We start from the raw sequence: 14,592 nt of genomic DNA, 5'->3' as shown, positions 1-14,592 counted from the left end.
TTCATGTGTAAGCAAATGGACTTTGCACAATTTCACAACTATGAAAAAATAAGGCAGCTGATATAGAGAGCACTGCAAGCTTTCTTCACATTTTTGGCTTACAATTACACTGGCTACAAACTGAAGCAACAATTCATCAAGCATACAGGCTAAACCAAAGTGGTCTTGCAGACACTCCCCACCTCCATTACCCTTCAGTGTTTTGGCAAAGACTGATATATGGCTAAACAGAAAAAAATAAGTATTTAAGTCTTCTTATTGGGGGGGGGGACGACAGATTCAGTAAATACAAACTGGACTAAAATACACCCCTATTAGCTGAAAAAAGCCTGGAAGCCTCGTCTGTGCTATTTTGATAGGGCAGTGTAAGCCAAGAAAATTGCATGGCTTAGGCAACAAAGAAATAAGCCAAATCTTATTAAGCCAGACAGCAAACTATCACTTTTAAGAGTCAGGCATTTGAAAAAAATCAATAAAGGTTAACTTCTGGGTTAAGCTGAACACATGCTTACTTCACCGTTTTGCATAAGAGAACTTAAAGCAATCTAAAGTCAAGACATATAGCCCCCGCCCCCCCATCTCTCCCAGACGTTACTGGTGCCACCATTAATTAAGGCCGGCCCTACAGTACAGGTGTAATCGACATAAATCAGGGGCTTGTCTGAGTTGGACTTCCCAGTGGAAGATAGGCAGCTGAGGAAGGTCTTTGTCGCTGAGACGGAGAGAAGTTCTGAAGTTCTGATGTCAGAGTGGTGGACGAAGAAGATGATGTGACAGATGCTGCTTGTGGTGCCTGATACCTGCAAACCATTGCAAAAACCACTGACTATATTTTAATCTTTAATATCACAGAATGATGCACAAGATTTAATAGGTGAGATATAAAAAAACAAAACAAAATATGTGACTTGTATTTAAAGCAGAATGGTGCAATGTATGGTAAAGTGCATGGACATGTTTTCAGGAAATCCAATTTATTAAAGAGGAAAACTGAAGACAAAATTACAAAATTATTCTTCTAAAATTTTGCTGCAAAATTCAGTTAGAGCCATAAATAAAGAAATTATCTACTTGCTGTTCTCTTACCAGGACTTGGATTTCCTGACCCTTGGTGATGCAGTCCTTTCTCTAAAGAAAACATTTGCCAGGGGATCGTGTATTAGCCTCGGTGTAAAGGCTCTCTCCAGGTGAGTACCATCAAGATTTAACGTGAACATGGTTGGGGGAGACATGTCTAACTCCAAAAGCATGATGTTCTCAGCCTGTAAGGACATACAACAATAAAAATGTAGTTAAAAAACACATTTACTTGCACAAAAAACCCCAGCCTCCACTCTAAGCCAGTTTCCATGGAGAAGCACATTAGATTTAATCTGAACAGTCACAAGAGACCAAGATATCCCAGCTCAGTCTAATGTTGGGTTACCTTGACACTGATGCAATCCTTATAAAAATATTCGTTTTGCTGGATATAAGGATATCAATATGATCCCTATGGTGGTTATTACTCCTTGGTTGTGCTGCACAGCCTGAAATCAGTGTTAGACTCTTCCATGGTGCTGACTGGTCTTCCCTGCCGTGAGTGTATTTGAACTGAGAACCCAGTGTTAAAGACCACTGCTGTAAAATACCTGTCTATATTTAAAGAAGATGGCTATCAGGTAATCAGATATTTCTAACAGTCTGTTAGTACACTTAATCAGACAGCTATAATATTTACCAGACAACTGCATTAAAAAGACTCCATAAAACACCAACGCCACAGACATAGATCCAATCCAGTGACATGAATTAGCTGAAGTGATGCCTAGATGCAGAGTTAAAAGTTTGGACCCAGCCAAATTCTTTGCGATTCAAAAATGGTCTGCAACTGTTGCACACCAAAAACCTTCCATCATTTTATGCAAATAGTTTTCTCCCTTTCCAGTAAAGGCTTCTGTTGTAAAGCTTCTGCTCTTTAATGTCTTATTAACAGTATCTTAACACTGATAAAACATGGAACATTAAACAGCCATAGAGTGATGAGTGATTCTTCTGAAATGTAAACTGTATGCTTTCTTACAATAATGGCTCACTGGCTAAAGATGCGAAAGTTAAATCTGTGAATAGTTTCCATGGCTACAATGGTCTCCGCATCCTTCAGCAAAGGTTGGTGGTTGTGAACATGAAAATGGAAATTAGATCACAACTTCCCTGTTTCGCTGCTGTTTCTGCCAACTGGCCTTGTGAATTTCCAAACACTGACCTGGTATCGAGATGGGGCCCCGGTAGCTGTGGCAACAGCCATTTGTGCATATTGGCTGACTGGCCTCTTGTAACCCAAAGCTGAGAGAGGCCTTCTCCTGACCTGAGTGGGTGTACTGGAAAAAAAAAAACCATAGGAAAGGATGAATTTCTGCAGTTAAATACACTTAGGGTGGATGTCACCTGAGATGTAAACCTTTTTGAGACCCATGTTCCCCATAGATAGCCAGCTAATTAGCTTGTAGCAATATTTCTCAACATGGCAAATGTCCCAGGTTAGGAAATAAAAATACACCACATTCATGAGAATTCATAATATATCATTATCTGTAATCCTTAAGACCAGAGCCATTGTCATGTGAAGGATTTTTTTTTTACTTTAGTGACTCCCAGTGGTAGCTAAAATTATTGTGGCTGAAAAATACCAGATATGCTGTTAGATGTTATAATTTAGACACAAATTCTATCAATATAGTCAGTATATGAAGTGCTAAAATATCTTTTGGCCAGATCCACTTTTCTGGTTATGTGCTTCTGTTACTTAATTCCTATATTTTCCAGGGGGTTGAATGAGAGCCCATAGGAAAGAAATGTGCAGGTGCATTTAAGTGTAAAGCATGCAGATCAAAAGAACTCTAATAGCTACAGTAGAAAAAGCACATGTATATCCCTTATTTAAAACCTTACACATTCCAGGTACACAGCGGCTGGTGTTTTTCTGTTTCAGTGATGGATTTCTTGCGTGCTCACAATTTCTTTATGAGAATGTTCTTTCTTTAATGTACCATTTACAGATACAGATATTTAATTTACTGACCTCTCTGATGGAATAACTGGTCGGAGTCTCCACTGGTCCTCCTCGCTGTCAAAGTACAGCCTATTTATAATTTTGTTCTTTTCCTCGGGAGGTATAAAATTCTCAATCAAGAGATATCTGTAATACAGAAGACAAGCGGGTGCAAATTGAAATCAGCCAAAATAATACAAATTAAATTCCTGTATAAAATGGTGTAAAATGGAAACAAAAACTTGGGCATATGTGTGTTTCATTAGGATAGTCTTAGAGTACCTTTAGATAATTGTTGTTTTGAATGAAGGTGAGACATCTGTTTAACTTGATATATATTAATGATATTATAGTGATACAGTATAACAGGAAGACACCTCAATGATGGCGTAAAATTTAAAAGCTTAGATTGTATATCTCCAGGTGAGGTCTAAAACAAGTTGCACCAATGAACAACAAAAAATATTATCTTGGTTACAAGCATGCATGAATAATTTGCATTCCTGATGACTAAGAAAGAACAACGCTAAAGGCCCCAACTCATGAAAAAGTTTATTAGTTTATCAAATAAAACTTGCCAAATAAAAATGCATTATAGCCAAAATTGGGTGGATTTCTTTCTTCTTTCTTTCTAAAAAGAAAAATTCCATCATGTATGTTTTATGTACTACTTACTTGTACTTGAGCTCTCGGGTGAGCTCATTCTGCGTCTGTTCAAGTTCCTGTCTTGTTGTGATGTGTTCGTCAATGATTTCTTTCATCTCTCTCTTCAGTATCTGTAGTTTGGTACACAACTGTACAGAAAGGACAGAACAGAGGTCTGCATCACGAAACCTGGAGTAGCAAAATGTTTGCATGAAAACAGTGATGGTTTATGCAAATGTAAAATACCCCCGCACAAGAAAAGTCATTAAAACCTCAAATTTAAGTGCACAATAACAATGGCTAATCTGTACTAAGTATTTTACTGACATTGCCTGTGTAAAAAGGATTGTTTATAGTAAATAAGACTAATAGTTAATTGATTTTCCAATAATGCCATTGGGACGCATTAGTGGGTGAGTCATCTTACTCTTTTCAGCTTCTTTGTCTTAAGTTCGATCTCCTGCTGCAGGGAGGAGTATGTTTCTTTCATTTCCACGGTCTCCTCATCCTGCAGCATCATCTGCTGTTGGATCTCTCGCTCTTGTCTTATCTGCAAATTAAACATTCCAAGCTGAATAAAAGCAACAAAAAAGTTTCTTTATTATTGATTTGATTTTAGACGCAATTAATAACCTGTTCTGCAATTTCTTGTCTCTTCTGCTCAAGCATTTTTTGTTGTTCATTGGTGTGATCGATTATAGTCTTTCCCCCAACTAACAGTTTGCTCTCCATGGCCTGTGAACAAAGATGCAATTAATTATTTATGCAGATTTCTTTTGTTCCACCAGTGTCTCGTTAATCTGAAATTTTACTGATTAATTCACTGGTTTCACACTTACAATACCTTATATTTCTCTATGATCTTCTCCACAGAATCTTGATCCCACTGCATGTCCTCCACGCTTCTTCTGTTTTCATTCAGGTGCTTTAGCTTTTCACTGCTTCCCTGGCAAGCCAGGACTATTGGGATGTCACCTGCATCTTTCAAGTTCCCATCTGGTTCCTCTTCAACAGTCTTCCACACATCAGCATCCCTCTCTCTAAGGACGTCCTCCTCCATGCCAGCCAAACTTTTACTCAATCTTTTGCTATTCCTCCTCCTTCTTCTCTCTTTTGCGAGCATCCCCCGCTCCTCTAGCTGAGCTTTCAAGCGTGCGATCTCCTCCTGAAACTCCCTCAGCAGGGCATCTTTGGGGTCCTCATTAATCCGTGGTTTGTTCTTTATTTTCTTGGCTCTGCTGGCGTATCTCAGCGTGGCCTGGGATTCATCAAAATTCTTGTGCGAAGGCCCCACTGTTGCTATCATGACAGTCTTTGCATTGCCACCCAGGGAGTCCTGGAGCAAGCGGGTCAGTTTGGAGTCTCTGTACGGGACATGGGTGCTCTTCCCATCCACCAGAGCTGAAATGACATTCCCCAGCGCAGAAAGGGACAGGTTGATTTTGGCAGCTTCCTTCAGACGCTTCCCCTTGGCGCCTGTCTTGCTCTGGCGCTCGCTGCCAGCCAGGTCAACCATGTTCAGCTTCCCAACTCGGATGTGGTCCTCACCGTCTGGCCCTACTTCGCTGCACTCCACAGTGATGACAAAAATTGCATGAGACCTAGAGCTGCGTTCATTCATGTTGGTGAATCCCACAGACCTGGACTGGTTGCCTATGTTCATCACATGTTCAATCTCTGTGGCATTCTTGGTCACCACTGAAGACAGGTCTTTAACATACACGCCAAAGTCTGGGCTTTCTTTAAGTTCCAGTTTCCTGTTGTTATCTTTGCACAGCAGGTCTCGGATTTCCTCCTGGTAGATCTCGAGATAGGATGACCTCACCAGGTATTTCTGATTCTGGGTTCTGGATATTTGTGTGAAAATGTGCTGAAATGAATTAGGTATGACACCTCTCCTCTCTGGGTCGTTTGAAACCCCTTGCATGGTGTGGGTTTTACCTGTCCCAGTTTGTCCGTAAGCAAATATAGTCCCGTTGAAGCCTTGGAGGACGGACTCCACCAAAGGTCTCACCGCATCGTCATAAATGTCGCTTTGCTTTGAATTCCATCCGTAAACAGAATCAAACGTGAATACTTTCATTGGCTCATCAGGTGGTGCCTTCGGGTTCCTGATGGTGATCTGCCCCAGTTTGTCATCAATCTCTAAAATGTTTTCAGACCCCCCTATCTCTTCTCTCCTGCTGAACGGCCGGCAGCGGACCACTACCCTGACCGCCTCACAATGTTTGGTTTTGGACATTTTATCTTAAAAAAAAGCTAACATCCCCTCACCACGTTAAAAAAGCAATTATCTCGCGCTGAGTCCACATAATTTCTCTTCTCCGTACAGGTGCAGCAACTCCCATTTTATTTAGTGAAGAAAGGCAAACAAGTCAGACACGCCTTATGTGAGCCGCTTTCATCACCCACCGATGACCGCAGCGTCTCCTCCGCCCCGAGCATCTCTCAGAAAAGAGGCGATGTCACAAGCTTGTAGAGGAGGCTGATGAAGAGGGGAAAAAACCCCACAGAATATCCATCCATCCAGACCCAGCCCACACGTCCCCGGTACACACCCTGCTCTGCGGACAATGGAAATAAGACATGTGACTTGCGCAACGAATTAGATTTCAGTAAACCTTGTGGCCCACAGACGCGGCTCGTTTCCCATCTAAGCAGGACGTGAACGCACCTTGCAAAAGACAACGCAGGTTTATTTCATTCAAGCTTTTATTTCACATCACATTGTCCAGACCAAACCAGAAAATCTTCCACGTAGAAAAAAGAATGAAAAGGCATTCGCTGAAACATACTTGTAGACATTCATTATAGAGGAATTTCATTGTTACCATTTGGAGCAGTTTATTTTACATCTACAGTGTTTTTACATATGCAATGTGTAAATAATTAGCCCCTATCACACCTATGCAATTTTTTTTGTTAATGATAAAAAACAACTTCAATTTTAGATCATCCGTTGCCAGTTTATTAGATAGACCTAACAAAAACCAATGCAGTCTGATCTCCATGAAGATGGAAATTTTCCAGTTTTTCTGACCGTTTTAAAGAGGTATTGATTGTGTTTTATGATCATTTGGGATGCTTTTGTGCACACACACACCGTGGGAAAGAATTCAACACACCTCAGATTGCATCCTGTCAAATAATCACAAAACTACACCACTTTAAAACACATTAAAAAAACCAAAACATTACAAATTTCATGAAGGCAGAATTTACTGTAGGACTATTACATTAAACAGCATTACTTAAGGTTAGGTCAAGGTTTACACTCAGTGCGTTTCCCCACCCTATACCGATATAAATGTTAGGCACATTCAAATGGCAGGCTGGAGTTTTTACTATGAGCTACTGGCACAGCATGGTGATTCGGTCACTTGTGAAATTTCTTGCTGGAATCTTTTGCATGGTCCAGTAGAAGCTGGCATGGTGCAAACTGATTCCCGTAGACGGCCTCGTATTGCCTCATCTTGTTCACCAGTTTGTCAGCACCAAAGCTGTCCACAAAACGGAAAGGTCCTGGAAGCAGCAAGATGTATGAGAAATATTAGTATTACATACATTAAACAGGAGTAACTGCAAGATGAGTATTCAGTTGTGAAGTGTCTTTGTAATCAAATCTGACCTCCAAGGCAGGGGGGGAATCCAAGACCAAACACTGCTCCGATGTCTCCTTCCAAGGGGTTGTTCAAAATACCTTCTTGCAAACACATCACAGCTTCGTTGACAAATCGAGAGACAAGTCTGTACTGCACTTCAGAGTCTGATGAACTGTGAGAAACAGGAGTGGTTAAACATTCCAAACTCAAGAAGCAAGTAGAGCACTGCATGAACTTTTAGATTTAGACCTGCAATGATAGCACTTTCTCTCCCCCCCCCCCTTTTTTTTTTAATAAGAAAAGTCTGAACTGAATGTCCTTTTTACTACTACTACTACTACCTCTATAACTGTCAACTTACACAGAAGGGTTTGGTGTCAACTTATATTTCTCAAGAATGTCTCCAATATCCGGGTTCACATCTCTGACTTTAGTTCCTGGCTGGTAGACGTAGCAACCCTTTCCTGATTTGCGGCCTTGAGAATAATAAAGAAAACATTAACACAATTGATAATCAAGTAAAATTAAAACTTAAGCCCTTAAGTCACTCACCATATTTCAGTAAGAAGTGAAGTACATACCCTTGAATCCAAGGTCCACCATAGTCTTCAAAACCTCCACATTTCCACCACCAAAGCGGGAGCCAAAAGCTTTCCCAAGGTCCTCTGCCACATGGGCTGCAACGTCAATGCCAACTTCATCAGCCAGTGTGGCCAAACCCACGGGGAACCCAAAACCTGTGGTGAGTGCATCCAGTTTCTTGGGGCCAACACCTTCCTGTAAATGCGGAAAGATAAATTAACATATTCTCTATTAAATATTGATGCTGTTACATCATTTACAGCAGTCAGCACTGAACTCCGAGCTGGAATTTGTTACTGGAACAACACTAACCTGAAGTAATCGCACTGCCTCAGCCAACATGGGAGCCAGGCATCTTGTTGTGTAGAATCCGGGTCCATCCTGCAAAAACATGTTACATTTTAAGTTAAACCGTTGTTAGTTTTAGTTTAAACTAAGAGGGGAAAGAACACACATGGCGCCAAATCTCACCCCAACAACTATGATGACTTTTCCTTGCTTCAGGCCAACTGCCACAGCGGAGGCAGTGGTGTCCTTTGATGTCTTATCAGTGGTTATAATCTCAAGGAGCTGCATCTTGTCCACTGGAGAGAAGTAGTGCATTCCAATCACCTAAGAATGGAGAAATAAAACAAATCAAAACTTTCTGATTTCAGGTTAGGTCAACATCAGCACCATTTTTATGGATTTTTGTATACAGGATTATTTGAAAGGTGGATCTTAGGAAGTTAAACTCAAGTACAGACCTTTTCTGGTCTTTTGCTGGCAGCTGCGATGTCCTTTATGGGCAGAGCAGATGTGTTGCTGGCAAATATGCAGTGAGGGGGGATCACCTGAGGACAAAAGCAAGATCACAGCTCAAAGTTACAGTTAGTGCTACAAATGCTTACAAACCAAGTATAAATCACATGGTTTAAAAAAAAAAATTATACTCACAGCTTCCACCTCCTTTATAACTTTATGCTTGATGTTTATGTCTTCAAACACAGCTTCAATAACCATGTCGGCCTTTTCAAAACCCTTGTACTCCAACTGGCCAGTCAGGTTAGACAGTATAGAGTCTCTCTCAAACGATGTAATGCTCTTCTTTTTAGTCTTATCATTGAGCCTTGTTTTAAAAGAAAGAAGTCATACGAGTCAGCAAAAAAAGCTATAACATTACCAGAGGTGACCTGACCGTTATTTTATCATGGCTGTGTCACTGCATCCACTGTATTTCCCATCAGGAGGTGGGTTCGGTGCTGGGTGATATAGAAATGAGCTCACCCTTTGTAAACCTGCTGTTCGCCTCTTGCCAGTCCTTCCACTGTGGTGTCTTTCAGGATTGTATGCACACCTTTGTCCACGCTCACTTGAGCAATACCTGCTCCCATAAGACCTGCTCCCAAGATGGCAAGAGTCCTAGTGGTAAAGAAAGACAACCTAGATGTTAACTTACTGTCATGAGGGTCAATGTGTCATATTATTTAAAAAAAAAAAAAAAAAAAAAATCAGCAGCAAGAATTCACACAGGACTAAAACTCATTAAAAAAAAATATCATGGGCAGGACATTAGCAACTTTAATTATTAAAAGAGGAAGACTTGCTTGGGAATGTTCATGTGGGTTGTACTTTTTTGAAAGCTTTTGGCTTGTTTATAGTTCTGTTTTGACTTCTGGCAAATTACCAGTTGCGTTAAAATTCTTTATGTTTAAACAAAGCAAAATAAAATAAAGCTGTTTTGTTTTTAAATTGCTGGATGCAAATATGCTAACTCCCTTCCCATCTGCATTACACTTACTTCACTTCTCTTTCAGGGGTTCCAAAGCGATTCTTCTTGCATGCAACCTGACCATGGTACAGACCAATCAGGGCTGCCGATTCTGAAGTTTTAGCCAACTGACCAAAATTCTGTGATGAACATGGATATTGATGCCATTTATAAACACATTTTATTAATGTAAATATTTAGGGTGCCAATAATTTAGGAAAACAACCTCACCTGAGACTCCGCTAAGTATCCAGCAACAGGTCCTTGTTCAACTCCAGTTTTCACACACTAAGAGGAGGAAAAAATATATAATAAAAATGTTATATTATTTTCTTAAAAAATCTCGTCGTAGAAGCCAAAAGGTGCAGATTGCATGAGAAAGGTTTACCCAAAAGCGATGCCATGACTTTGACTTCTCTGTACTATTCATATCTTTCACTGTATTTCCTAAAACATATTCATTAGAAGGCGCTTTTACTTACTTCGATGATTTTCAGGGGTGCTGGATAAAGTCCTTTGCTCTGCTTCATAACTTTGCCTTGGACCGTTTTGTAAATCTGATTCCGGACAAAGGGGAAGCTCATAACATAGTCTTGAATCTCTATGGAGACAAGAACAGAAATTTTATTACGATAAAACAAGCAAGAGTGACTACAGAATCAAATGATAAACAAATCCAATACAACTTACTCTGCATTGTACCCTTTTCTTTGCGAAGAGAAATCTTTTTGTTGGCAATCCCTTTGGCACAGTCAATGGCAACTTCCTCAAGGTATTCTATTGTTCTTTCCTCTGGACTCTTCAGTCCTGGTCCTTTAATACAAACAGAAATAATCTCATCCTCAGACTGAACAACGTACACTCAAATACTTACCAAACTGCACAGATTACAGCAAATTATAATACTTCAAATTACCCACATGTTCACCATTTTTTAATTTTACTTGGGTAGCATTAGAGTTTTACCTAGAGGATCTACAAGTTGGTCAACAAGCCTCATCTTCTTGGCTTTATCTGCTCGGATATTTCGTCCTGTCAGCATCATGTCAAAAGCAGAGGGGAGGCCAACCTACAGGTAAAGAAAGCAGATCAATAATGCACTGAATAATCATCACTATTTAATGTGTGGAGAAAGAAAAATACACTAATACATTTTTTTAATTTTTAATTTTTATAGAGGTTATAATGTGGTCCACACTAGAAAACAGCACATGATGAACTGGAGTGATAATCAGTCTGCAAAGTCTCCAACAGCTTAAACCAATTACGAGCATTACCTGACTGCTCTGTATTAGAGCTTTGCCAATAAAGAACATCGTTGCTGCTATTTCACAAGTATCTCCCTGAATGCCACTTTTTTAAGTGAATAAAGTTCAACAAAATCAAAGACAATTTGGGGAATAAATTCCAGTACTAACCATTTTGGGGAGTCTTTGTGTACCACCAGCTCCAGGTAGAAGACCCAGCATCACCTCTGGAGTCCCGAGAACTGTTTTTTTGCTCTTTGTTGCAACTCTGTACTGGCAGGCAACAGCAAACTGAAATGCAACACAAAGAGCAGGTTAGAGAACACATTATCATCATCGATCCCTGTTAAACACAGCAAGCTGCTAAAAATAACACTTATTTACCTCTAAGCCTCCTCCTAAGCAAGAACCATTGATGGCAGCGACAATGGGCTTTGGAGATTTTTCAATCTGCTCAAACATTTTCTGTCCTTCCTGAGAAAGTTTGGTAACCTCTTCTGGGGTTTTGCAGCCCTGGATCATACTGAATCAGATGTAGAATATTTTAAATAAAATGACAAGCCACTTGGACTCATTATTCAGAACCGTCACTCATTTTAGGGTCACGCTTTGTGTCTGCACTACCACCCTTAAGGAGTTTGTGCTTACTTGATATCAGCTCCTGCAATGAAACATCCCGGCTTTGATGAGATAAGAACAGCACTGTTAATGGCATTGTTTTCCCACACTTCATTCATGACCTCTGTCATCTCTTTTTGCATTTGAATAGACAGTGTGTTGACCTAGAGGGAAACATAATTATAGTTACATTTAACCTGCACGATGCAAGACTGTAAAATAAACTAACTGTCTGTTACTGAGCTCACACCTTTGAGTTTGGGTCATTAATCCGTACAACAGCGACGTCTCCCTTGACTTCATAGTTCACATGTGTTCGGGCTGCAAACACAGAAAGAAAAGAGTGTAATTAGGTTCAGCGAGTGTCTGACATATTTTTATACAGATGATTGACAGTATGATTGTTCTGAAATTACCTAGCATGGCAGGAGATACTGAGAAGGAGCGATAAGATGGGCCTGTAAAAACCAAGGGAAAAGACAGTGCATTATTAGTTTATGTGCCAAGTTAGTTTACTATTGGGTTTTTCCATCACAAATCTCTGTATGACTTCTGCTGATCCATGTCCCATCTGCCTGAAAATTTTATGATCTAAAGTTAGGATAAATACACTGATTGCTGTTCAATTTTAGCTTTATATAGGAAATCCATTTAAGATGCACTTTTTTGAAAAATGGTCCAATCCTTTTCCAACATTTTTTCCCCACAAAGTTAATTCTCAGGTAGTATTTGTACATGAATATAAATATTACCATAAAGTTCAATCAGAGCCAGGGGTCTTGGCCTTGGAATACTACTGACACGAAAGAAGCTACTAATCCCCCTTTTATTGCTGTTAATTACTCGGATATACATTTATTTTTTTATGTAGAAAAATATTTACATTATACTTTCTGAGCCCTTGAAATCTCTTGGTATATGTTAAACTTAACCTGAATTAACACAATCCTCCAGGGTAGCAGATGTCAAAATGGTTGGTATAGGATGTATTGAAAAGGATATGAAATATGCATGATTTCACAAAATCATTTTCTTAGTTATAATTAGAGTAAAATCTGGAAAAATCACAAATTTTGTTTTTCTGGAATAGCTACAGATATTTCTTTTTTATTGTACAACTTGTCATATTAGCTCAATCCTGCACCAGAGTTAAGTAAGTTGATTATTCATTTCACGTTCAAAAGTATTATAGGAGTTTTGTTTTGCATAATCGAGAAATACAAGTATATATTATTTAGAAACAGTCACGTTGTCTTTTTTTATATAAAGGTTTATATTAGTGTGAGCTCAAATGTAACACTTTCTAAGACTGCTTAAATTTATTTTTTCATATTTGAACTAAAAATGCAGATATATCTGTCCCATGTTACAGCTTCTGTTTCAATGTTATAGTAAGAAAGAATTTCAGGGTTTTACCTTTAATAGTTTTTGAGATATTAATGTTCAATGGCGTCAGATTTCAATGTGCGGGAAAAAAAAGCCTGAAACTGGATGGGCAGGCCTTCTATAACAAAAATCTCTCTTTCTACATATACACATACACATACGTGCGTGAAGCTAAACTTTCACAACAAGCATTATGTATGTTCAAATCTTGGGGCATAAAAGACAAATAAGAAATGATCTAACAGAAAAAAATGTCATGATCCGAGATGGAATAACCCTGTTGTAACCAGTTTTTAAAACATTTTGAAATATTTTAAACAATATCTTTTGCGTACAGATTTAAGAGTCAATGTCATATTTAAAAGGAACTTAAACCGAATGTCCTCGTGCATTAAATACATCTGATGTATATGAGACGTTCACACAACATTTCCGTGACCTCAGTGCACAGCGACCTTTCACCTACATTCTCCCCTCACCAGTAGGACAGAAACCGCGGTCATCACAATTGAGAATACTGTACACAAGCCTTTAAATCTCAGTCTGAACTGTCTTAATCACTACAATGTAAGGCTTAAAAGTGAAGCAAATCGATTTACAGCTTTGATCCTCTCCCACTTTAACTTATGGGATTCCGTAGCAGTAGGCTAGCTAGCGCTAGTGTTCTCGTTGCACAGATAAAGGTTTAGGAGTGTCGCGCACTTTGAAATTCTGGTTAACCTTTAATTGAGATATACGTTTACTGACTCAAAATTAGCGTTATTTAACCTGCACTACCACACGTTTATGCAGGGCATTCATTGGCGATAAGAGCTAGTCGCAAGCTAATTATACATTTACGACACTTAAATACATTTGGACTCTCGCTGTCATTCTCTCTTCCGACTTTGCTTAAAATGTCTGCATGAAACAAGTGTATAGTCTACCTGTAAAAACGTTATATCTCCTTAATGTGAGTCTGGAGAGAACACCAACAGCTCGTACACCGGCCATCTTGGGAGCGTAGGTCAGTCTGCGGTGGCGTGAAGTGAAGCTAGCTAACTAGGAGGTGCTTTAGAAGAGAAGAACAAGACTTGTACTACTTCCTGAAAGCGGTCAAACGGACAAGGTACTTATTGGCTGTCTTTCAACAAACCCCCACAGCATTGGTCAAATCTCAGGAACTCGCACCTAATTGGACGCCCAAAGACTACAAAACGCCTCTTAACTAAACTGTTAAAAATGAACCAAACGTAAGTACTGCCGGCTGGTTTTCATCCACACTGTCCATATACATTTTTTTAAAATACAAATTTCAAGCAATTACTACTATTGTTATTACTATTTTGTGTATAGCGAAAAATTTCAATTTTAAAGTTAACAATCACACCGTATTCATGATGCAATCGCAGCATGCTACCACAAGGTAGAGGCAGAAATCAGTGAATACAAACATAACCAGAATATTTGCACTGAGTTCTTTAAATAGCAGAGATATTTATCCATGTAAATTTTTTTCTTTTTCTTTTTTTTTAAAATTTATTTGCCTTAAGCTACAGTCTTCTGCATAGATAAAGGAAGCACATTTCTTCAGGTAGCCAACAATTTTGTGGTAGTCTGCATGAATGATCAGTGCAGATTTGCTCTAAGAAAAATGTATTTTTTACATTAAGAAATATTTACACAGGAGATATTACAAATACAATTTACTGAACAATAAAAAGGAAAAAATATTTACAATTACTGTCTACG

General features: G+C 39.1%; 2 protein-coding genes across 2 annotated transcripts; both read right to left on the bottom strand.

Annotated features, from left to right (window-relative positions):
• Positions 1-8: 8 nt before the first annotated feature.
• Positions 9-6,261, bottom strand: LOC120739964 (kinesin-like protein KIF3B). Its single transcript, XM_040041989.1, has 8 exons — positions 4,521-6,261; positions 4,310-4,411; positions 4,104-4,226; positions 3,707-3,825; positions 3,062-3,178; positions 2,246-2,360; positions 1,087-1,262; positions 9-800 (listed from the first exon to the last, which is right to left on the bottom strand). Exons 1-8 carry the CDS (start codon positions 5,916-5,918, stop codon positions 650-652), a joined length of 2,301 nt encoding a protein of 766 aa, XP_039897923.1. The 5' UTR covers positions 5,919-6,261; the 3' UTR covers positions 9-649.
• Positions 6,262-6,370: 109 nt separating this feature from the next.
• On the bottom strand, positions 6,371-13,924 carry hadhab (hydroxyacyl-CoA dehydrogenase trifunctional multienzyme complex subunit alpha b). The gene is made up of 20 exons (XM_040041990.1): positions 13,788-13,924; positions 11,892-11,933; positions 11,726-11,796; positions 11,506-11,639; positions 11,242-11,380; positions 11,029-11,148; positions 10,577-10,679; positions 10,301-10,423; positions 10,093-10,211; positions 9,842-9,898; positions 9,641-9,750; positions 9,127-9,261; positions 8,797-8,968; positions 8,607-8,693; positions 8,332-8,472; positions 8,173-8,241; positions 7,860-8,055; positions 7,640-7,754; positions 7,305-7,450; positions 6,371-7,198 (listed from the first exon to the last, which is right to left on the bottom strand). The coding sequence occupies exons 1-20, from the start codon at positions 13,852-13,854 to the stop codon at positions 7,053-7,055; spliced, it is 2,292 nt and encodes a 763-aa protein (XP_039897924.1). The 5' UTR covers positions 13,855-13,924; the 3' UTR covers positions 6,371-7,052.
• Positions 13,925-14,592: the final 668 nt, after the last annotated feature.

Source organism: Simochromis diagramma, unplaced genomic scaffold (genome assembly GCF_900408965.1).
Source record: "Simochromis diagramma unplaced genomic scaffold, fSimDia1.1 OVJJ01000304.1, whole genome shotgun sequence".
NCBI classification, from domain to species: domain Eukaryota; kingdom Metazoa; phylum Chordata; class Actinopteri; order Cichliformes; family Cichlidae; genus Simochromis; species Simochromis diagramma.
The sequence above is the reverse complement of the archived record's forward strand: the minus strand, read 5'-3'. Positions and strand labels throughout refer to the sequence as shown.